The 24,841-nt window shown below is 34.8% G+C and overlaps 1 protein-coding gene across 5 annotated transcripts in view; it reads right to left on the bottom strand.

Annotated features, from left to right (window-relative positions):
• Lrp1b (LDL receptor related protein 1B) overlaps positions 1-24,841 on the bottom strand; it is a 1,866,674-nt gene that overhangs the window by 597,520 nt on the left and 1,244,313 nt on the right. For all 5 annotated transcript variants that reach the window (XM_070023764.1, XM_070023773.1, XM_070023793.1 and 2 more), the window contains exon 23: positions 21,131-21,376. In XM_070023764.1, the coding sequence (XP_069879865.1) occupies positions 21,131-21,376 (246 nt within the window). The remainder of the gene's footprint in view (positions 1-21,130; positions 21,377-24,841) is intronic.

Raw genomic sequence — 24,841 nt, 5'->3', positions numbered from 1 at the left:
ATAACATTGTTACTCCAAAGGTACAGTATTGAAGGAGGATCTATTGAGAACATTGAACATGGAGAAAGGCCTGAGAAAAGATGTCCATAGTTGTGATTATATCATTGGAGCCTAGTTCTCAAAAATGTAGCACACCCCAAGAAGCAACTTCTACCACCACACTAACTCCAAATTCTTTGGAATTCCATGTTTGAAAACATTAACAGAACTAGGCCTTTTTCAAAGCTTTGGGCACATACAGACACTGGCAGGGGTCTGAATGATGAAAGAATATGTATTACAAATCACACAACCTAGGCTTAAAAAGCCAAATAAGCCAGTTGCCATTGGTTCATTGCCTGTAATCCTAGGTACTCAGGAGGCTGAGTCCAGAGGATGGCTATTCAAAGCCAACCTGGGCAGGAAAGTCCATTAGACATTTACTTCAACTAACCACCAGAAAGCTGGCAGTCGTGCTTTGGCTAAAAGTGGTAGAGCAACAGTAGTCCTGAGCAAAAAGAGCTCAGGGACAGTGCCTAGACCCTGAGTTCAAGGTCCATGACAGGGAAAACAAAAATCAAACAAACAAACAAATAAACCCTGAGGAATCTACTTCTTTGATATTCTAGATAAAGCAAAACACGCTATTGAGAAGGGGAGAGAATTTGGTTACCAAGGAGCATGGAGAAAATTTACTTTGCCAGTTTTCTTATGATTTTGATTTTGACTAGCTGTGTTAAAATTTTATCAAGTATAAAGTTCACAGGATATCTTTTAGCCTCAACAATTTAATTTTAAATTATATCTGAGTGAAAACTAGTGAAAAAATCTAGGCTAAAAACTATAAAAAGGGAGGGGGAAAGTAAATACTGATATGATTAATTATTATTTTTTCATCTTAAACATGGATAAAGAGTCTAAGTGTAAAGGAATAAAAACCAGTCATTATGACCAAGTGGGGATTATTTTGTAAACACAAAAATAGTTTCAGTCATGGGAAATTTATTAGTCCAATTCATCATGTTGCAAAAAAAGAAAAACAAAATCCTTCATCCATATATATGATAAAATTATAACTGAATTCTGAATGATCTCTAAGAAAGTGAAACTTCCATACACAAATATATTTGGAAAACCAAATCATAATCTATAATGTGGAGTTATGCTTAAAGAAGAATATCTACAATTAATCCCACTATATTCAGGTGAAAAGTCATGAAAAGCAGTACTAGTGTTAACATGATATTAAAAGTGCTAGCTAGTTGACATAGACAAATGAAAACAATAAAAATAGAAAATAGAAATGATGTGTTAAAATTACCAATATAGCTAACCTCATAACTATCACATAGCTATAAAATAAGATAATTAAATTAACAAACTATTACAAAAGGAAATTAATTCAGCAAAATGAATAAGTCTGAATTTTAGACAAAAAGTAATTTTGCCCCTGCAGATAATAGCAACTGGGGATACAAAACAGAAAAAGAATAAATGTACATTCTAATAAAAGTAAGTATAAGAAACATGAGAATAAATGTAATACATAAAAGAATAAAAAAGATGCACAAAATATTTGAAAACATATTAGAATATTGGTGAAATAATATCAACAAAGGGAAATGAATGTAGACATCATCAGACAAAAGCCTCTACATCCCAAATATTTTTCTTCTGCCTACATTAATCTATAAATGTACTGCAATGCTATTACTTAAATAATTCAAGATTATTTTAAAAGTTACATTCTTAGAGGGGAACCACTCTAGATATCTTGAACAAGTACCTGACAGTTAATAATTCCAATAAATATTTCAATTATAGTTTTATTTCAATAATTACTTTGTACTGACTTTAACTAAGTGACCAAAAATAGGATGTAATTTATACAATTTGGAGAAAAAAATAATTTATAAAATGTCCTGTCTCAATACAAAATAAACTTTCAAAAATACTTAAAATTATTGTTCTAATAAGTAAAGTACAAAAGTTTTAGACATAACCCTAAGAAAATTACTGTTAGGACTAAAGAAAGCAGAAAAATTTCAGAGTCTGACATAAATCATACAAGAGATAAAGAATAAAATGTTTACTAGATCTATAACAAAAAGCAGAAAAAGTATGGAAAGTCAAGTAACAATTAACAAAGTAGATATCATAGTTATATTAAAATCAAATTAATTTATATATGTTTTTAATGACTGAAAATATTCTAACAAATAATGGAAAAGATATTTAAAAAGATAATTTAATGGAAGTAAAATATGAATTTTTTTCCAGTTCTGGGGACTATATACAGAGCCTTGTACATCTAAGTAACATATTAACAGTGTGGTACATTCCAGGTTTTCATTGACCATTTAATTTTAAAAAGTGTTCTATTACTCTATCTAAGTGTCTCTCTAAGATAATTAAAATTATTGATCTGAGCCTGCTTTAGTGGCTCATACTTGGAATCTTAGCTACTTGAGAGGCTGAGTTCTGAGGATCACAGTTTGAAGCCAGCTAGGAAGGAAAGTATATAAAACTATTATCTCCAATGAACTACCAAAGGAAACTGTTAGTGGAGCTGTGGCTCAAGTGGTATTATGGAGGTGCTTAAAATCTCAGGGACAGTGCCCAGGCTTTGAGTTAAAGCCCCAGAACTGGCCCCAGGAAAAAAGAAATATATAATTATCTTTTTGTACAGTGCTAAGGACCAAAGACTAAGCCCTAGACAATATTCTATCAGTAAAGATACACTCTCAGCCTCAAAACTAATCATGTTAAAGAATATGAATTCCAAGCAGTAACACAAGAATTTTTCACATGCAGCTTCTTAGAAACTCTCATAAATAAAACACAAATTGTTTGGGCATGGCATATATGCTGAGCAAGGTAATTCAGCATGACAAATACTGTAAAACATGCTTTTTCTCTTCAAGAGAGATTATATTTTGACTATAGTAATATTTAAAAGCTCATTCACGGCTCCCACTTTCATGCTCTATTTGAGAAAGTGTTGAACCAAAATTACAGATTTTTTTTTCTGTTTCAACTGATGTGGACAGAAATTCTGCTACTGAATATCACATCCCATTTAATACTGTGTCTGCTCCAGATCAAAGAAAACAAAAAACAATCTGGTCTTGCTATCCTCATGTTTTAAATAAAATATTTTTTCTCATGCATGAAACATGTTAAAAATTTGTGTGAAAAATCTTGGTTTCTCCTTGAAGCAATATTAATATCAGCCCAATTAGATTTTTCTGGTAAATTGTCTGTACAGAATAAACTCCAGTCTTCATGAGACAATAAATAATTAAACAGATAAAATAATATTCCTAAAGAGATGTGTCTTATAATAGAGACTGAAATTTTATAAAATAAATTTGACAGAATTTTATGGAGAAACGGATAAACTTCATCATATTGAGCAAAAGGAAGGCAAATCATTGTCCTTAAGGTGTAAAGTAAAGCTGCTCAACCCAAGCAATATACAGAAACACAAACTTTCAACATAGCAGACATATTGTTTAAGCATAAAACATTTTACAAAATGATTATGTTTTAATCCACAAACAAGTGTCATAATATTAAATGATTTTTAAATCTACAAATGCACAAGAAAAATCGAGTTAAAAAATTCATCAATAATGGCTTTATCTCCCCATCTTCCCCAAAACTGAAAGGAAACATAGAGCCATTCTTTTAAACTATTGCCTGCGGTAGGAATGCAGGATTGTAGTGCAGTAATAAGCAAAACCAAAAACCTATAAATACCTATAGGAATTAAAACCTATAAACACACTTAGAATTTAAAAAGAAAAATGTGAATGCAATCATTTTAGATAGTATATATTATGTAAAAATTAAACTTTGTAGCTTGAGGGTAAGGATGGAAGAAAGTATTAACTGGAGAAAATAATGAAAGGGGCATACCTGACCAATATGCATTATACTCATAACCTGACATAGAGACTTGTTAACTCTTTGTAAAACTACAAAATACTACTACTAATATGTTTCAATAATAATAATAATAATAATAATAATAATTTTAAAAGTAAAATGTGCATTGGTAGCTCCTAGCTGCTCAGGATGCTGAGATCTGAGAATTGGTTAGAAATCATCTGGGAGAAAAAAGTCCATGAAACTATTATCTCCAATTAACTACTGAAAAGTCATAAGTGGAGCTATGGCTAGTTTTGAGCAAAAAAGTTCTAGTTTAATGCTCAAGCCCCAGTACAAAAGAAAAAAAAAAAAGGAAGATGGGGCTAAAGGACAATATCAAAATCATAAAAATTTAATGGTGAATTCATTTTTAAGTGCTTCTCAAATCTCTTTCCTCCACAAAAACAAGAAACAATGTCTTGGGACAGCAAGTCTTATTTCAACAAGTATTAATCCTTTCTCAGATTCATAGATCTGCAGGCACAGTTCAGAACACATCCGTGGGAGTACAAGGGTTTTGGGTGGTTCCTTAAAGTCCACGTGCCAGATAAATGGCCAGTTAGTAAGGGTAAATTTGTCTTTAAAGAAATAGTGATGGCAGAATGAGATTCCCTCGTGCTAAAGAATGGTATTGTAACCTATCTCACTCCACATGCAAAAATTAATGCGTTTCATATCATAGAACTAAATATAAGGGATAAAATGATGCAATTATTAGAAAAATACCTAACAGTTGTATATTGTAGCTCAACTGTATTAGTGTAAATTGCATACAGCATATTTAGTGACTCACTAAAAAGTGCTTGATTTACTCCAAAACATCTGTAAAGGACACCTTAAATTTAATTCTAATTAAAAACTGTTCTTATTCTTTAAATGACATAAAAAACTATATTCTTCAATTGAATGCACCAAGAAGTTGACAATACAGACAGTGGGAAAACCATTTTGAAAATGAACATGTGATTGGAGTCTTGTGTTCAAAATAAACAAATGGTTATGATTCATTGATAAAAGTATAAATAATCTAATTTAAAATTTCTGCATAGCATGTCTCCCTAAGATGATATAACTGGCCAAAAAGCAACTAGAAAACTGCAAAACAGAATTTGTTATTGGGCAAACGCAAATCAGTAACACATTGAGATACCACTTCATCTGACTAAATGATAAAACTAGAAAGATGTATGGGAACAATTGATGTCAAAGATATAGATAAATTGAAACCCTCAAACTGCTCATAGAATTTTAAAATAATGCCGCCATTGTGGAGAGCAATTTGATTGTTTTTCCAAATGTTAAATATTACCATAGCATTACTACATTTGCCATGTCACACACCAAACCCAATTCCAGTTATACACTCGGGAGAATTGAAAATCCATGTCAGCTCAAAAATGTGAATATGAATATTCATAGCATCATTATTCGTGATAACCCCCTGAATAGAAACAATCTATATGCCATATGGAGACAACTGATGAATTCATAAAGAAGATGTTGTATATTCATTCTATAGATATATTATTCATCAATAAGAACAAATGAAGTACTAATACATGCAAACAATGCATTATGAAGTGAAAAAATAAAACAATTGTCAAAGAAAACCTAGTGCATGATGCTATTTCTGCTATTTCTAAAATAAGCAAGTCTATCAGAGGCAGAAAATAGGTCGGCAGGTGCCAGACCTGAATTCGCATTGAAGGGACTTATTGCTAATGGGCATGACATATGCTTTGGTTCAATTAAATTATTCTAAGATTAGATTGCATTAATAGTTTCACTGAAATAAACACTTTAGAAGTGTGAATTTTGTGGTATATAGATATATGGATCTCAACCCATCTGTTATTTTTTAATATAGTAATTAAAGTACAGCAATGAATATTAATATGTACAAATAAATTTACAGATAAAGTCTGTAAAATACAACTTTTGATTTACTCTTACCAGTATAGGTTTACAATGTGCTTTTTAAAAAACTTAATTCTGAGGTATCTGAATAATTATATTTATCTGTGAAACCATCCTGATCTATATGAAAAAGAAAATACATCATGCCAACAATTCCTCATTCCATGCATTTGTTCCAGTGGAGTAAAATAGGTAATTTGACCTTCAAAAATCAATTAAAATATATATTTGCTCAAAAACCCATAATATAAAATGCTCAATGAAATTATAAAGAAGAAATGTAGAAGAATACATTGAAAAAAAGGAGAAAGAAAATTACCAAGTAAATCCAAAACAATTTTTGTTGAAATAGTAATAATAAGCTCACATAGGACTAACACACACAAATACACACAAACACACATATATGTATGTGTTTGTTTATATATTCAGAGTAAGATAACTATATTCCCTTTCTCTATGATTTATTCAGCATGAGACTTGGATATATACTCAGAGTAATAAAACTCAAGATGTCCAGTATTTTGGAAAGTGTGTCACACTAGCTACTTGGGAGGTAGAGATCAGGTAATTCTGGTTTAATGTCAGGCAAGCCTGGATGTAAAAGTTTATGAGAAACAATCTAAATTAATGGCTGTGTACAGTTGGATACTGGTCTATCTGAGCTGTGAGTCAAGAACAATAGCTAAACACAATGACATGTGACTGTCATCCTAGCAACAATAAGAAGCACAAAAAGGAGGATCATGGTCCAGGCTTGCTGAGCATCAAAACCACTCTTAAAGCCACTATTAAAGATACTATTATGAAAATAAATGGACTTTCTGGGTGACTCAGGTGTTAGAAAACTTACTTTATGCCTCAATATTGGTTTAAAAAACAAACTAAGGTAACTAAAGACAATAAAAAAGCAAATAATTCTGAGATTTGTAACTTTTTAATGTACTTGAAAATAATGAAAATGAGATATTCTAAATAATGAATTATCAAAATTCATTTAAAAATATATAAATATATATATAATCACAAAACATTGTTCTCATGATCAAAATATAACCTCCAATTAAAGGAAAAAGAATAATTTAGTGAATTGGTACTGAAAAATTTTCATATACTGGTATTTTATTATAACTTATTATTTTATAACTACTTACTAGTCTATAAGGATGGTTAATTCATAACAAAAACTGAGTATTAAAAATGCATGTCAACTAAAATCAGAAAGTCCCTATGAGTCATGTTATGCAGTAGCTATTTCTTATTTATTTATTTACTTATTTTTCGTGCTGCAGATTGAACTTAAAGTCCTTCATCTCCCAGTTATCATTCTACTGCTAAGCCACAACCTTAACCAAGCTGGTACAGTCTTCAAAAATCAAAAATAATAATAATGGGTTACCATTATGAATATACAGATTACACTGTGTATAAGTACTGTGTCTTATTTGTTGTTTGTGTATATTATAAATGTATACAGGTATAATAATTCAATATGTATGTGCATTGCATTACTTAATGCAAATGCCTTATATAATTATATAATAAATTATATAAATGCAATATACATGTATAATGCAATGTACATATATTGCTATGTGCTATGTATATGATTTAGATGTATCTATTTATAGATTATACACATATAAGGCAATGTATATATTAGATACAAGCATTATTAAATGTTACACAACTCTAAAAACAGAATAAGAAGTCCACTTTTATGGAGTGGCTAACTCTGAGGATTTATAGCTATATAGACATAGGAATTCAAAGATGACTATTTTTATTAAATGTTTTAAAGCACAAATTACAATTCCAACTATGTTTATGATACTGGTTTGTGCTGACGATTTCATGATAAAATAAAGTGATGAAAAAAGATATCTTGTTTCATTTGCACAATAATAATTTAGTAAGTGTGCTAAAAGGTTTTTAAAAGTTCTTGCATTCATTAGAGCCTTTCAATGATGCAATAATGCCTTCTCGAAATAAGTAACTCGCTTATTTTGCTCGACTAAGCAAATTAGTTTACCAGATAACCAAAGTTCAAGTACAAATGGTCATATCCATTTATGTTTGGATTCTGAATCTAGATAATTTTTAAAGATTCTCTATTTTAAGATTTCTTATTATTTATCAAAATGTTATTTCCACTTTGAGAAAATAAAGCTTCATTGAATTAACCAATGTCATTTCATAAATGAGGGGGAACTCATGAAGTCTAATTTTCAAATCCCAGGTATTAAAATGGCTTGCATTTTAATCAAAAGAAACTCTATGAAATATCTAAAAATACAATATAATTAATAATTGTCCAGTTTGCTTCAATTTTTATATAGTTGCATCATCTTGCTTTGGGGCAATTTCAGTTTGGAATTAATTTCATTATGATGAGAAGTAGCCATCCACTTTAGAGTCTTCCAACCTTACTTCTATAGTATCAGACCAGTTTCTGCCTCAGAAATAACAGTTTAACCATGCTTTTCATATAGAAGTAAACTGATGTTTCATCTTTATCATATTGTAAAGGGATGATATATGTACAAAAAAGAAGATTATAATCCTCTAAAACAGATTTTTTGTATAATAGTTCTGTTTTTCAATTAGCTTCTAAACTACACTCAGAAGACTGATTTCTTTTTTCTTTGATATGTTTTATGTCCCACTACAAGTTCACAGAGTAATTTTATAGGACTGCATACAAAAGCAGTATAAGCCTTTTATAAGTCTTTTCTGGGCAAATTGTTACAGTACCTATATAACTAGAAATTCTATATGAATTGTTTCTGGATCTTCATTATATATGTAACTTCAAATAAAAAAAACAATAATATTTTAAGTATAGTGGTTACTCCCCTACTTTAGAGGTTTTAATATATTTCCTGTTCTCAGGTCAAGAATGTATTTGAATTTCTATGCCCCATCTTCAGATACTTTTATTTCAAAGAGCAGAGTCTTATGAAGCAGTAAGTATTATGGTTTCTCTGGCTCAGTGTACGATTACTTCCTTTTCTTCATTCCTCAAGTTACAACTACATTAAGAATGAATAATAGTCACACATTGCTGAAATATGGTACACCAAATGGTAAAGGTTTGGGAATAAGCAGTAATGTTTAAGTATTATTCAAACATGTGTGTTTAAAATTAGGTCACTACCTACATAATTTTATTTTTATATTATTCATATACTTTTCCCTCTCCCCTTAATTATTTTCTCTGGTATTTTCTCAATTGTTCTGCTTTCTTTTCAGTTTTCTTTAAAATTGTATAACTTTTATTTACTTTTTATATCTGTACATATGTATGTTTTGTAGAGGGATGGATGATAGAAAGAAGAAAAGAAGGAGTTAAAAGGAGAAAGAGAAGAAATGGAAGACGAAAGAAGGAAGAGAGGAAATGATTAGGAGGCAAGATGGAAGGTGGAAGGAGGGAACGAAAGCGGGAGGATTTGGAGGGCAAAAGGTGAGAGGAAAGAAGGAAGGAAGGAAGGAAGGAAGGAAGGAAGGAAGGAAGGAAGGAAGGAAGAGTTCATGTAAAACACAATGCTTGCATTTCTAACATGTTATCCTTTGTCTTTTGCTTGCCTATATTTTACAAATATTTTGACCACATAAACATTGAGTATCATAGAAATAAATCAACAAATGTTTAGTGAACAAGACAATATATTTGAGAAAAAAGTGATTATACTAGCAAATGGTAAGAAAAGCAATGAAAATGGAAAGCGTGAGAGAAAAAGAAAAAGTTACAGAAAATTCTTTGTGAATGAAATTAATATGAGTAATAGAACAGAGTTTTGAAATATCTGAAGTTTAGAACCTAAAGTTGTTCCTTCAATTTAATAAAGAAAATGTGGTAATCATAATTAGAAAAATGGTCAAGAGAAAATATGTATGTTGAGAGACACTCAAATATATAAATAATATGAGAAAAGAAAAGAAAAGCAGTTGTTTACTATTTTGCATCTATATATTAGAGGAAAAAACTAGATTATCAGAAAATTTGGGAATTACCAAGTATAGAGGAACTTATAGCATGGTGTCCTGGTAAAAATATAGACTCTCCCCACATTCTGAAAGCCTATTGATTCTTAGTCACAATTAATATATGATTCACAGGATGTCCTTAAAGTGGTTTTCAATTATATGTACCAGAAGCAAGCATATGTGTTGCAAAGAAGTGTTATTTATACAGAGTTTGGCGTAATTTGAATGTATACATAAAGGGTAGAATGGATGAGCAGAAATAACTAATAAAATCTGTGTTATACTCTCTGTGGTTGGAAGTAGCAGATTAGTCATACACAGCACCAAGTAAGAAAAAATGTCATGCTGACTGACAGAAAGTAAAAAACAAATTAAACTATATAAAGAAATACTAATTATATAAACAAAAGGCTTGTGTACATATAACAACTATATGTAAAAGAAAATATGTGAGCCACAATAAAATGGTTTCCTCTGGAGATAGTGTTGAGGATGCAAACTAGGTTTCAGTGATAAAAGTAAATACAGAAAAAAAAAGTAAAGACAGAATTAATGAATGGCACATGAAAAAATTAGAAGATCTTACACAGATCAGTGATAATTTTGTACCCAAAAGAAAGAAACAATTCAACTGTATGATTTTCAAAAGTAGAGAAAACAGATTTTATGTATATATGTGTGTGTGTGTGCGTGTGTGTATACTACTTACAATATAGGTATATATTCATATATATATATGTATATATATATATATATATATAAACTACTTTCAATTGAGGAAGCTTTTCCATGTAAAAAGATATTTCTATAATGTTCTTATATGTTTCAAAAGCAGTATAAAATAATTTTATTCAATCTTAGCTTTTAAGAAAGCTTTTGTGGAATTACTGAAAGGAATAAGCTGGTCTAAGTCAGGTATTCAAAGGCTTCACAGGAGAGTGAGGACACACAGAACAGAGGGTATGACAGCATCTTATAACAGCATGGCAAAGCCCTGCTTTGTAGTGAGAGAAATAAAAATCAAAACTTCCTAATATCTCCTAGCTTGAAATTACATGTCTGAGGCTGAGTTTTTAAGTAATCTTAACTATATTTCACTGTTCATTTTAGCTTTTAAAAATAAATCTTAACTATTAATAAATTTATGATAATTGAGGTTTTTATAAAAAAGGGAATATGGGGAGGGCTTGTTTTCTTATGTTGATCTCTGTGCATTTTCATTGTACAATGGGGTTTCACTTTGATACATACATATGTGCATATAATGTACTTTGATCAAATTCATCCCCTCTGGTACTCTTTGTTATAAGGAGTAATTTCACAGAATGTACTTGATTCAAAATTCCAGAGAGAATGTGGGAATGCTAACAGGCCAGATGTGATAGCAGAGGCTTGTAAGAGTGATCAGAAAATTAAATGATACACACGAGAATACTTTAAATACTTTAAAAGAAAATCTAAACCACTAATACACTGTGGGTAATAGTGAGTGAAGGAAACACTATATTTTCCAACAAATTTTTTAAGGTCAGCTGATCTTACGTGGGCAGAAGGAAGGGTGGTGTTAGACATGTAAATTCTATAGTTATAAAATTTCTAGTAATACAGAAAGTTTCAGACAGAAGTGTTTATAGAAGAGAAGTGAATACTTGACACATAGGGCAATTACGTATTCAAATGTGATAACTTATGCCTTTTGGGGTTTAAAAATCTATGATCTCCTTAAAAAGTAAATAGGGAATTAACGTAATTTTTAAAGTACAAATATTTAAAAAAATGCTAGGATAAAAATTGAAAAAATGCATATTTTGGTTACTGTAAACAATGCTGCAAAGACCATGGTTGTGCTGGGAGCTTTAGTTTGGCCTGGTTTGTGATCAGTTGGATAAATGCCCAGGAATATGATTGCTGGGCAATAGAGAAGCTCTACATTTAGCTTATTGAGAAATCTCCATACTGCTTTCCACAGTGGTTTACATTTCCATCAACAATGTACAACAGATGATGGTGCAGATGTTGAAAATGAACTATAGAATTTGTTGGGGCAGGAGGTCAGGAGGGAAAAAAACTGTTAGATAACAAGGGGAGAGGTGACACTGTCAAACTAAATACACTCAATACCTGACTTATGTAACTGTAACCCTCCCCTCTGTATATGACCTTTCCAATATTATTTTTTTTAAAGTAAAAAAAAAAATCTTTAAAGTCAACTGAACCTAATTTAGGTTAACAGAAAACATTCATGCCAGAGTTACAAGAATACCTTGCTAACTGGAGAGTAGGCTGCCTAGTACACAGTAAAGAAATGAGAGTTAGAAGATTCACACAATCAATAATAATTGTCTACATGTTCAGAAGTTAAAATGTGTCAATTATTCAGGAGAAAGATTGTTAATAAAGTATAAATTAAAGAGGAAATATATAAGCAACCAAAACAACTGCATAAGAAAAGTGAGAGCAAATAGGAAAATAAAAGTAACAATTACATGACATTACATAAAAAAGATCATAAAAGCAGTATTTATGGAAGATTATATGTATATACACATAAAACACAAGAGATCAACTTACAGAAAATAGACTGAACTCAGGAATGCAGCAAAGTCAGATTTATAGAATTCAGTAAGTAAAGGGCAGAAAGGAATAAGAAAACATGAAGTAACAAGGAAAATTTCAAGGACAAAAGAACAGGCAACCTGGGCTTAAGATAACTTAAGTATGATGCCTAAAACCATTTTAGTTTTTATATCCCATAATGACTAACCATAGGCATTGTATTCAATAAAGAAAACTCATTTTAAAAGAGAGATCGATGGGAGATGGGAATGAGTCTTAGTGGTAGAGGGCTTGCCTTGCATATATGAGGCCTTTGGTTTGATTCTTCAGTACCACATAAACAAAAAGTAACAGAAAAATTAAAAAAATACTAAAAGAGTGATGGAATGAATGATGATGGGAAAGTTCTGAGGAAACCAGTGACAAGAATTCATACTATTTTTGCAACTTATTTTGAGGAAGAAATTGCTCTATTTCACATGGCTATTTAAAAAAAGAAGAAGAAAAATGAAGCTCAAGAGGCATCATGGGACTTGTCTGGGTTACATACACAACAAATGCCGACTATAGAAAACAAATTCAAATATCAGGTGTTAAAGCCTTTGTTTGCTTTATCTACAATGAAATACCACCAAAGAATCAGCAGAACATGAAATTGGCAGAGAGAAAATGAACTTAACCAAAGCAAAAAGATGCTTCCAAGAGTAATAGACAATTAGACATGAGACTTAGTGTCAAATATTTGATAATTCTAAAATTCATTCTTATGCCTTCTTAAGAAACAAATTAAATATTTTATAGCATGCAAAAATAAACTTGAAGACAGTAATAGTAAAACAATATTTAAGATAAATAATGTGATGCCAAAAAATGTAGTGTATTATGACAGCAATGATTGCTTAAGACTTTATCTCCAGATTTTGAAGTAGCTCTAAAATAAAATGATTCCTTATTAATTTTATGAAGATTTTATTTTCTGAGTTTTTTCCCCATCATCTAGTCTTTTTTTTCTTTATTTATTTATTTTATTGTAAAGGTACTATATAGAGGGTTACAGTTACATGAGTGAGGTAATGAGGACACTTCCTATTGAACATTGTTACCCCCTCCATTGTTTTCCCCCTACCATCCCTTCCCTCCCTATCTTCCCCGAGGTTCTTTGTTTTTTTTTTTTTATTGTGATTAAGTGATTACATAATTTCCCGAATTTCACAGTATTGTGGAATAATGATGCTCATTTAAACTCACGAGTTCTTTCTAACTTTCCTGGAACAAACTGTCTATCCCAGTCTATAACATATAACGGTGTTCACATGTTAAACACCATACATGTGATCAGCAGCATGGGGATATTTAGTAGTGGTTTGACCAGATGAGTGGGAGTTCTTTGTTTCTTAAGTCCTGTTAATTTTGTCCTATCACCTACCATTTTGAATTTAGCATCCACTTATCAGGGCGACCATGTACCATTTGTCTCTTTGCTCTTGGCTTACCTCACTCAACATGATTCCTTCTAGCTCCATCCATTTCCCTGCAAATGCCATTATTTTGTCATTTCTAATGGCTGCATAATATTCCATTGTGTATAGATAACACAATTTTTGGATCCATTCAACTGTGGTGGGGCATCTGGGTTGTTTCCATATCCTAGCTATTGTGAACAGTGCAGCAATAAACATGGAGGTACACGTGTCCTTGTATATTGGTTCCTGTTGTTCAGGGTAGATGCCTAGAAGTGGTATGACTGGGTCATAAGGGAGGTCAATCTTTAGCTTTCTAAGGACCCTCCAGACTGCTTTCCAAAGTAGTTTTATAAGTGTACAATCCCACCAGCAGTGTAATAGGGTTCCTCTTTCTACACATCCCCTCTAGCATTTGTCGTTGACTGATTTGTGGATGTGGGACATTCTGACTGGGGTAAGGTGGTATCTCAGGGTTGTCTTTATTTGCATTTCCTTCACCACCAGTGATGATGAACATTTCCTCATGTGTTTCTTTGCCATTTTTATTTCTTTATTTGAGAAGTCCCTCTTTAGTTCCCTTGCCCATTTAGTAATTGGCTTGTTAGGTTTGGGAGGGATTAGTTTCTTGAGCTCCCTGTATATACAGGATGTTAACCCCTTGTCTGATATACTGCTGGTAAATATTTTTTTTTCCCAATTAGATGGTTGCTTTTCTAGCTTGGTTGTTATAGCTTTAGCTGTGCAGAAGCATTTTATTTTAAGGTAGTCCCATTTGTCGACTCTCTCTCCAACTTGTTGTGACTCTGGGGCTCTGTTCAGGAAGTTCCCTCCTGTGCTTATTAGTTAAAGTGTCTCTCCTACTCTGTCCTGCAGTAGTTTCAGAGATTCAGATTTAATGTTAAGGTCTTTAATCCATTTTGATTTGATGTTGGTGCATGGTGATAGGCTGGGTCCACTTTTAGTTTTCTGCATGTGGCCACCCAGTTTTCCCAGCACCAGTGGTTGAAGAAGCTGTGTTTCTTCCATTGTATGTCTTTGGCTCCTTTGTCAAATATCAGCTGGCTGTAGGCCTGTGGATTTATTTCTGGATCTTTTATTCTGTTCCATTGGTCTTCCGGTCTGTATTTGTGCCAGTACCATGCTGTCTTTGTTATTATAGCTCTGTAGTAGAGTTTGAAGTTTGGCATGGATAGCCCTCCCATATTGTCTTTATCCCCTAGAATTGTTTTGGCTATTCTAGGTCTTTTGTTGTTCCATATGAATTTTTGGACTGTTTTCTGTATTTCAGTGATGTACCTCACTGGGATTTTAATAGGAATTGCATTGAATTTGTATATTAGTTTTGGAAGTATTACCATCTTTACTATATTAAATTGGCCTATCCAAGAGCATGGGAAGTCTTTCCATTTCCTAGTGTCTTCTGCAATTTCTTTCTTTAACTTTTTATAGTTTTCATTAAATAGTTCTTTTACATCTTTGGTTAGGTTAATTCCTAAATATTTTATTTTTTGGGAGGTTATTGTGAATGAGGTTGCTCCCTTTATTTCCCTCTCTTCTTGTGCATTGTCAGTGTACAGGAAGGCAACTGATTTTTGTGGGTTTATTTTGTATCCTCCTATTTTGCCAAAATGATTTATGATTTCTAAGAGTTTGGGGATGGAGTTTTTGGGATCGTGAAGGTATAGTATCATGTCGTCTGTAAAAAGGGATAGTTTAACTTCTTCTTTCCCTGTTCAGATCCTTTTAATGTCTTTTTCTTGCCTTATTGCCCTGGCTAAGGGTTCCAGGATGATATTGAAGAGGAGTGGAGACAGTAGGCATCCTCGCCTTGTTCCTGATTTTAGGAGAATTTGTTGTAGCTTTTCCCCATTAAGTATAATATTGGCTATTGGTCTGTCATAAATGGCTTTTATTGTTTTTAGAAATGTTCCTTCTACTCCTATTTTCTCCAGAGCTTTTAGCATGAATGAATGTTGAATTTTATCAAAGGCCATTTCTGCATCTGTGGCGATAATCATGTGATTCTTGACATTGGCTCTGTTGATGTGTTGGATTACATTTATTGACTTACATATGTTAAACCATCCCTGTGTCTTTGGGATGAAGCCTACTTGGTCCTAGTGTATAATTTTTTTAATGTGTTTCTGGATTCTGTTAGCTAGAATCTTGTTAAGGATCTTTGCATCTGTGTTCATCAAGGAAATTGGCCTGTAATTCTCCTTTTTGGTTGGGTCTTTGCCTGGTTTGGGGATGAGTGTGATATTGGCTTCGTAGAATGAGTTTGGGATAGCTCCCTCCTTCTCTGTTTCTCTGAAGAGCTTGAGGAGTATGGGTATTAGTTCTTCTTTAAAGGTCTTATAGAATTCTGCTGTGAATCCATCTGGTCCTGGGCTTTTTTTTTTGTTGGAAGACTTTTGATAGCTTCCTTTATCTCGTTATAGGATGTTGGCTTATTTAATTGGTTTACTTCTTCTTTGCTCAGTTTGGGCAATTTTTATTTCTCTAAAAATGCATCCATTTCTGCCAGATTTTCTTCCTTTAGAGAGTATAACTTTTGAAAGTAGTCCGTTAGAATTGTTTGGATATCTTGGGTATGTGTGGTGATTTTTCCCGTGGCATCCCTAATCCTGTTAATATGGGTTTCCTATCTTCTTTTTTTAATTAATCTTGCCAAGGGGCCATCAATTTTGTGTTTTTTTTTTCAAAGAACCAGCTTTTTGTTTGGTATATTTTGGTTATTATTTTCTGATTTTCTAATTGGTTAATCTCTGCTCTTAATTTGGTTATCTGGCTTCGTCTAGTAACTTTAGGTTCCATATTTTCTTGTTTTTCTAGCTGTTTTGATTGCAACATGAGATTATTTACTTGGTCTGTCTCCATTCTCTTGATGCGGGCACTGAGGGTGATAAATTTGCCCCTCAGGACTGCTTTTGCTGTGTCCCACACGTTTCTTTGTGAGGTGTTTTCATTTCATTGAGTTATAGGAAATGTTTTATTTCTTCTCTGATCTCTTCCATTACTCAGGCACTGCTAAGGGGTGTGCTGTTCAATTTCCATGTATTAGAGAAATTTATGCGGTATGCTTTGTTATTGAGAACTAGCTTGATTCCACTGTGGTCAGATAGGATACAGGGGATTATGTCGATCCCTTTGTATTTGCTTAAGTTCCTTGCATGAACTATGATATGGTCTATTTTGGAGAAAGTTCTGTGAGCTGATGAGAAGAATGTGTACTGGTTGTTTTAGGGTGAAATACTCGGTAGATGTCAGTTAATTCCACTTGAAGTATGGCCTCACTTAATTCGGTAGCTTTTTTGCCAGTCCTCTGGTTGGTAGACCTGTCCTTTGGTGAGAGTGGTGTGTTAAAGTCTCCTAGTATTATCATATTGGGATCTATTCTATTCTGTAAGTTTGAGAGCGTTTGTTTAACATATCTGGGTGCACCAATATTTGGGGCATATAAGTTGATGATGGTAATATCCTCCTCTTGGATTGTTCCCTGTATTAATATGTAGTGTCTCTCCTTGTCTTTCTGTACTGATTTTAATGAAAAGTTTATTTTGTCAGATATCAGGATAGCTATACCTGCTTTCTTACTGGGGGCATTTGATTGGTAGATCCTTTTCCAACCCTTCACTCTGAGTTTGTTTGTATGTTTGGCTGAGAGGTGGGTCTCCTGAAGGCAACAGATGGATGGGTCTTGTTTTCTGATCCAGTCCTCAGTTCATTTTCTTTTAATTGGTGAATTCAGCCCATTAATATTAAGAGAAATTATAGAGAGATGCATTGTTGTCCCTGTCATTCTGTTTTCTTAAGTTTTTCTTCTTTCCTTTCCTCCTTTGCTTGCTCAATTAGACTTTGAGTAATATCTGTCTGGGGCAGGTCCCAGTTCCTGGTTGCTTTCTTCAGGTTGTGTCCCCCCTCTTAGAATTCTTTGTAATGCTGGCTTAATGTTTCTGTATTCATTTAGTTTTTCTTTGCTATTAAAAATGTTCAGTTCTCCATGGAATGTGAATGCTAGCTTTGCCGGGTATATCAGTCTGGGTTGGCAGTTATTGGCTCTCAGGGCTCATATGGTGCTTTCCCAGGCTTTTCTTGCGTTCATTGTTTGTGTGGAGAAATCTGCAGTGATTCTAATTTTTTCCCATTGTAGTATAGCTCCTTCTTCATTTTTGCTGCATGCAAGATTGTTTCCTTGTTATTCAGCATTATCATTTTTACTATAATGTGTGTAGAAGTATTTCTCCTGAGATCTTGCTTGTTGGGTGTTCTATATGCTTCTGTTATGTAGGTAAGATGCTCCTTTTTGAGGTGGGGAAAATTTTCACCGATTATTTTGTTGAATAGGTGTTGCATTCCCTTGCTCTGAAATTCCTCACCTTCATCCACTCCAATTATACAAAAGTTAAATTTCTTGGCATTATCTGCTTGCTCTTGAATTTCCCTTTGGTTTAATTTGAGTGATTTTTCCATATCTGTCACTTTTTGGTCCAGTGGTGTATTCTGTCTTCTGTATCTGACACTCTACCTTCCATTTCATTCACTCTGTTGACTGTGGCTTCTATTGTGGTTTGCATGGAGGAAATGGATCCCTTTATGGATTCGATGTTGGTTCTCATAGTACTGATCTCACCTTCAGTAAGAAGTGAGATAAACGCCAAACTAATTTGGCGTTTATCTCACTTCTTACTGAAGGTGAGATCAGTATGCATGACCTCTAATTTGGCGTTTATCTCACTTCTTACTGAGGTTTGTGCAGTTTCTATTTTTGCATGCATCTCTTGTTTGATATCCTGTATCTCTTTTGATAGTTCATCCTTGTGCTCATTCAATTTCTGATCAATTTCTCGCTTTATTTCTTGAGGGTTGCCTCCAGCAACCCTTGGATGTAGCTTTTGTCTTCCATTCCTGCTTTGCTCCCACTGGGGCTCTGCCCTGCATGGGTGCTAGCTATTGAGGATAGCTTGCTGTCCTGTGTGGTGGTAACCCTTGTAATTTTTCTCTGTGAATTTCGCATGGGGGTTCAGGAGACTAATCTGCAATTTTGTTTTGGTGTGTCTGTCTTTGCTTGGTTGCTGATTCTGTATTGGTAGAGAGAGTCTGTGCCTGATCTGGGTTCTGTTGGGAGCCTATTTCCAGCTGCTGGTCTGACCTACTTAGGATTCTCTGCTCTCTGCTGTAGATCTCTGGCAATTCCCGCCTTTGGAAGGGTTGAGCAGCCTAGACTGCTTGTATTTGCTCCTACGGGTGCTCTTGGGAAGATCAGATGCTCTGGATGCACTCTCCCAGATGCTGGAGTCTGCTATGGGCTCCTGATGTGTTTTTGTTTGTTTGTTTGTTTTGGGCTGGTTGTGGGCTTGAACTCTAGGTTTGGGTGCTGTCCCTCAGCTCTTCAGCTCAAGGCTGGCACCCTACCATTTGAGCCACAGCACCACTTCTGACCCTTTTTGCTTTTGTGATGCTGAGGAATCAGATCCAGGGCCTCATACATCCAAGACTATCACTCTACTGCTGAGCCACCTTATCAGCCTGAGCTCCTGCATACTATCAGGTGCTGGCAATCTGTGTTGCCCAATTCCCAGCCTAGAGTATATGGGTGGGGTTTTGGCTTCTCTTGTCCAGAGCCTCCAGGTCTTTTGTTGTCACAGGCGTGCATCCCGGGGAGTGCTGTTCCCTGTTTTTCTCCCCTCTGCTGAGGCGTATGCTCAGATTTTGACTTCAGTTGGGAGGAGTTGGTTGTGTTGTTCAGGCGCCAGATCCCCAGGCCTGGTTCCGGCCCCCACCTGGAGTGCACTCGTTAGGCCTGTGCTGCTGTGTATACCACCTAGGTTATGCAGCCTGGGGTACACAGTTCAAATTTCTTCTACTGTTGGTTGTCTTGACCCAGGGGTGCTGTTCCTGGCTTGGGCATTTAAGTTCCCTTCCAGGGGCACTCTTGCTCTTTCCTGGCCAGCAGAATGTGCTCCACAGGCTGGTGGAGCTCTCGAACAGTTCCCAGTTTTAGTGGGTCCTGTGGTCTGTGTGTTGGGGTAGGGAGTCTGGGTCAGGGCCTAGGAATTCCCTCCAGCTCTGGTCCCCCTTGAGGGGTACACTGTCCCCTGTGGGGTACTCACCCTGGAGCTAGTTGATTCTGTGTGGTGTAGGTCGTCAGTTGCTGTTGTAATCCGAGTTCAGTTGGGGTGGCTGCCGGCTGGGCTGGGTGGTGGTGGCTCTGTGTGATTCTCTTCTGTCTCTGCCTCTGTCGAAGCTGTCAGGTCCACAGTGTCCATGCTCAGGTAGCTTCTGCGCCCGTGATCTGCAGGCAGCCCCCTGTGTCTCTGGGACGCTGGGTCATTGAGATTGCGATTGGGCGGGTCTGGTGCCTCAGGCAGCTTCTGCGTGGGTGATCTGCAGGCAGCCCCCTGTGCCTCTGGGACCCTGGCGGCCCCTGCCAGGTATTTGCAATCGGGTGGGTCTGGTGCCTCAGGCGGCTTCTGCGTGGTGGTCTGCAGACAGCTCCTCTTGCCGGTGCCGGGCGGCTTTGGCGGGATGGAGCCTCTCTGCTTGGGTGGAGAGTGAGTGGTGGGGGTGGGATCTTCGTGGAGACTCCCGGCTGGTAGGTTTCACTGTTCCTGGCGATCAGCTGGTCTGCAAACTGGTACCTCAGGTGGCTTCTGTGCGGGTGATGTGCAGGTGGCCCCCTGTGTCTCTGGGGCTCCAGCAGCCCCCGCCGGGCCGGCTGGCGCATTGACGCGTGGCCAGTGAAGGTTGGGGGAGGGGTCTTCACTCTTCTCTGTTCTGAAAATCTTCTTTTCCTCTCTTTCTTTTTTGTTATTTTCCACCTCCTGTTTTTCTCTGAGTGTTCATCTTTTAGTTGTTGTCAGTCTCTTGGGGAGATTAAGCATTGGAACTTGAGCTCTCTTTTTGGTTGGGGAGAGCTGTGGTGTTTCCCTACTGCCCCGTCGCCATCTTGGTCCCCCCTCTCCCCATCATCTAGTCTTAAAAAAGCAAGTAATGCAAGTGGGGCGCCCATGGCTCATGTGTTTAACCACAGCAACTCAGATTTTGCAATATTGTTTTGAGGCCAGCTCAGGTAAACTAATTTCCATGGAGAATTTTTTCTCCTATTAACCACCAGACAACAAATGTAGAGATGTGCTTCAAGTAGCAGCATACTAACAGTGAGCTAAAATGTCAAATGAATGTGCAAGGCCCAAATTTCAACCCCTAGTATCAGTATATGCTAAACACACACACACACACACACACACACACACAGACACACACACACAGAGTAATGTAAGTCTTCTCCTTACCAACACTGGTGCAGCTTTTACCGTCCACATCCAGCCTCCACCCTTCATAGCAGGAGCACTTGACTGTGAGTTTGTGCTGCTCACACACTTGACTGCACTTAAGATGACTGCTACAATAATCTACAATCTCACATGTTTTATTGTCTTTCTTGAGTTGAAGTCCCTCTGGGCAAGAACAGACAATTCCTCTTCCAGGAACAACAGAGCAGTGGTTGCTACAGCCTCCATTGTTTAGCGAGCATTCATCTATAATACAGGACAGATGATGAGATACATCAGAATTTTTCCCATTCACACAATCATCATTGAACTCAACTCCATAATCTTGGAAGTACAATCAGGATATTATGAATTAATTTAAGAAAATCTTCCCTGTATACTTTTGGCATTGGGGTAGAAACAGTAATATTTGGGGGTAAAAACAGTAACACTTAAGTATGTCCTAAAGTTCATAGAAATATACTCACTATAAAAATTAGGCTAAGGTTTTCCATAATCATGGTAAGGTTTTTCAAAAATATTTTGGATTTGAAAACTGCAAAATTCTTCAAATTATTTGTCTTATCAAAGCATAAGAAGAGGAAAGTGATGACATACTTTTTATCAACAACTCAATTCAGGATTGAAATTGTGCAATTTTATTTTTATTATAATTTTATTTTTCTCTTTAAGTAGTTATACAAAGGGATTTCCACTCAACAAAATAGTGTATGCATATGGTCAAATGTTGTTCAATGTCATCTCTTTCATCATTTCAGATTGGTGTTATTTTAAGAGAAAAGTAAGTTCAGTTCTTGGTTGCTCCCAATGTGTTCACTCAGGAGCAATCATAACTATTTCTGAGCAGCAGTCATTTCAAATTATTTGCCTCACTTTAGTTCAATTGACATACTTTTTTCAAGAAAATTACTGTAAATGAATGTCATTGTGTCCAGCAGGGAAAACATGTGTTACAATATTTTGAATTTATTTTAAAGGTAGTTATTTCAGGTTTCTTTCCCTTGCTACCCCCAATGTCTCTGATGCTATCAGTAGAAATAAGTGATTGATTTTTATTCACAATGAAATTTAAAATGCAATATAAATTTAACATTGATAGTTGCATAGTCAATCTCTTGTCAAGACTTCTTCAACTCTATCAATAATCCTGAATTTTTTGTTTATTATTATTATTATTATTATTATTAAGCACAGAGACTCTCCTTGACACAACTCTGGTTAGGTGCATTTGAGCTCTAGAATAAGTTTTAAAGTTGGCTAATAAATCTGTACACACAGCAAAATGATTTCACAAACTCTCCTCATGTCTACACATTTACTAAGAGATTTGGCCCAAAACATCCTATTTGAGAATTAAGGTCCACAGTCTTTTTTTTTTGCCAGTCATGGGGTTTGAACTCTAGACTTCAGTGCTGTCCCTGTACTCTTCAGCTCCAGATGAGTGCTCTACTACTTGAACCACAGTGTCACTTCAATTTTTTTAGTGGTTTATGGGAGATAAGAGTCTCACGGACTTTCCTGCCCAGGCTAATTTTGAACCATGATCCTCAGATCTAAGCCTCCTGAGTAGCTAGGATTACAGCTGTGAGCCACTACAGGAACCCAGCCAGGTCCACCCTTTTAAAAATGATCGCAGACCCCTTAAAGTGCCTCCCTTCTGAAACAGCTCAGTGGTGTAAGGAGAATCTACTGCTTGTCCCAGCCCAGATTTGATGTTAAGCATAAATCTTAACATCCTGTCAGATCACTTAATTTTTGGATTTTTTCCTTCTCTACACCTTTAAAATGTAAATCTCTTTATTAATCTCCAATACCAAGAGCTTTCATTTTGAAATAGGAACAGGGAAGAAGGTAGCTCTTATTTTTAGCCTGTGGAGATCTTGCTTTAATTATGATATTGAGACTACCACAATGGTGAAGGCAGAAAAGCTTCACATGATATTAATTTGAAATTTTTCTAAAATTGATCTTTTCATTAGGAATACAATATATAGGTTCCTCAATTCGATTCTTAAATATTTTTGTTACACATAAACATTTAAAACAATTCTGTTTTGTGATTAGCAGTTCTTTGTTTTGTTTTTGTATTTTGCCACTGGAATTCCAGGAAACTTATGGTCAATTTTTACTTTTTCTAAAAAACTTAAAAGTGCCTTAAAATTTTGTGCACAAGTATGTGTGTAAACATGGTCAAAGTAATTTTATTGTAATTCATAAAAATTGTCATCATGGCTGGGCACTGGTGGCTCATGCCTGTAATCTTAGCTACTCAGGAGTCTGAGATCTGAGGATTGTGGTTCAAAGCCAGGGAGACTTATAACAATTGAAAAATCTTTAGTTTTTTTTTTTTTTTTTATTGTTATAAGTCAGCCTGGTCTTTATTCTACCTCAGGGCGGGAGGCAGCATGTTAATTCCAACAAGTAATGATGTTACATTCAGAGTAAAAAACTTCTCTTCTCCATGCCTTCACAATAGCTTTCTTGTAACATTTCCTACTCTCTGTAATCTTTTCAAATACCAGAACAGGCTACTTCACTGAAGAATTTGGTGGCTAGTAAGGAAAATGTTGTCTTCAATTTTGAATCACACATACACACACACACACACACACACACACACACACACACACACAAACACACACACACACACACACACACACACACACACACACACACTGGTTTCAGAAAAAATTCTATCCTTTAAAAAAGAATCTCAAATTAGAAAGTGAAAGATAGGAAAACAAAAGTGGCTTTCCATTTTCTTTATATTTGTTTATAGTTTCTTTACTTTCTTTTCTTTTTTTGCTTACTTTATTTAAAGAATGGAGGAAAATATAAAAAACAAAATTGTTTTCATATCCATAGTGCATCAGACATTTTCATTATAGTTATCTAATATATTATCCTCACTAAAATTTTGAAATAACTCTCAGGTTAAGAAATTAATTCACACACACACACACACACACACACACACACACACACACACACACACACACACACACACACACACACACACAACCTAGTCTCAAAATTACAAACTTTCTTCTTCAAGAGTAGTGGTAGTTTCTTGTGGAATTTCCTTCATGAGCAAGTCCTAAAATCATTCGATATAATCTTCATGAGTAAGTTCTCACCAAGCAACTCTTTAATAAAACAATGTATATGAAGAGAAGAAAGGAGGTAAAGAAAAATAACATTTTCCATCTCTTAACTGTATTTACTTTTGTATCTTAGTATATTAGATTTATTTTATTACTATTGTTGGTTGTTCATTTGTTTGTTTTGATTCTTTTGGTCTGAGTGGTTTTCCTTACATTTATCCTTAACAAGTGAAGCCCATTCCATTTATTGTTTCAACATCATTTCATAGAATGTTAAAATTGAGAGAGGCTATGTTACTACATCCTTTTAAAAAGAATAATATTGCTCTTTTATATTGTTCCATATACTATTAAGTTTTGTAGAAACCAACACTGAATGATTTCAGCCTACAATGTTTCTTTCCTACTTTCTCACCAACAGCCTTACCATTTCAAATCAATCTCTCCCCAATTCCAGCTGTCTCATTATATTCTTATCATCCTGTACATGCTTTTCCTTAACCCACTAGCACCACTATCAGCAAGAGCTAGCAAATGAATAGTAAACATCTTGATAAATCTCTCATCTCCCCACAGAAGAAAAAAAAGTCCTGTTTGATGTTGTATG

The sequence above is a fragment of the Dipodomys merriami genome, unplaced genomic scaffold, assembly GCF_024711535.1.
Source record: "Dipodomys merriami isolate MVZ:Mamm:240054 unplaced genomic scaffold, mDipMer1.0.p SCAF_1, whole genome shotgun sequence".
Lineage (NCBI taxonomy): Eukaryota > Metazoa > Chordata > Mammalia > Rodentia > Heteromyidae > Dipodomys > Dipodomys merriami.
Note: the sequence above shows the minus strand (reverse complement) of the source record. Positions and strands in the feature narration are given on the sequence as shown.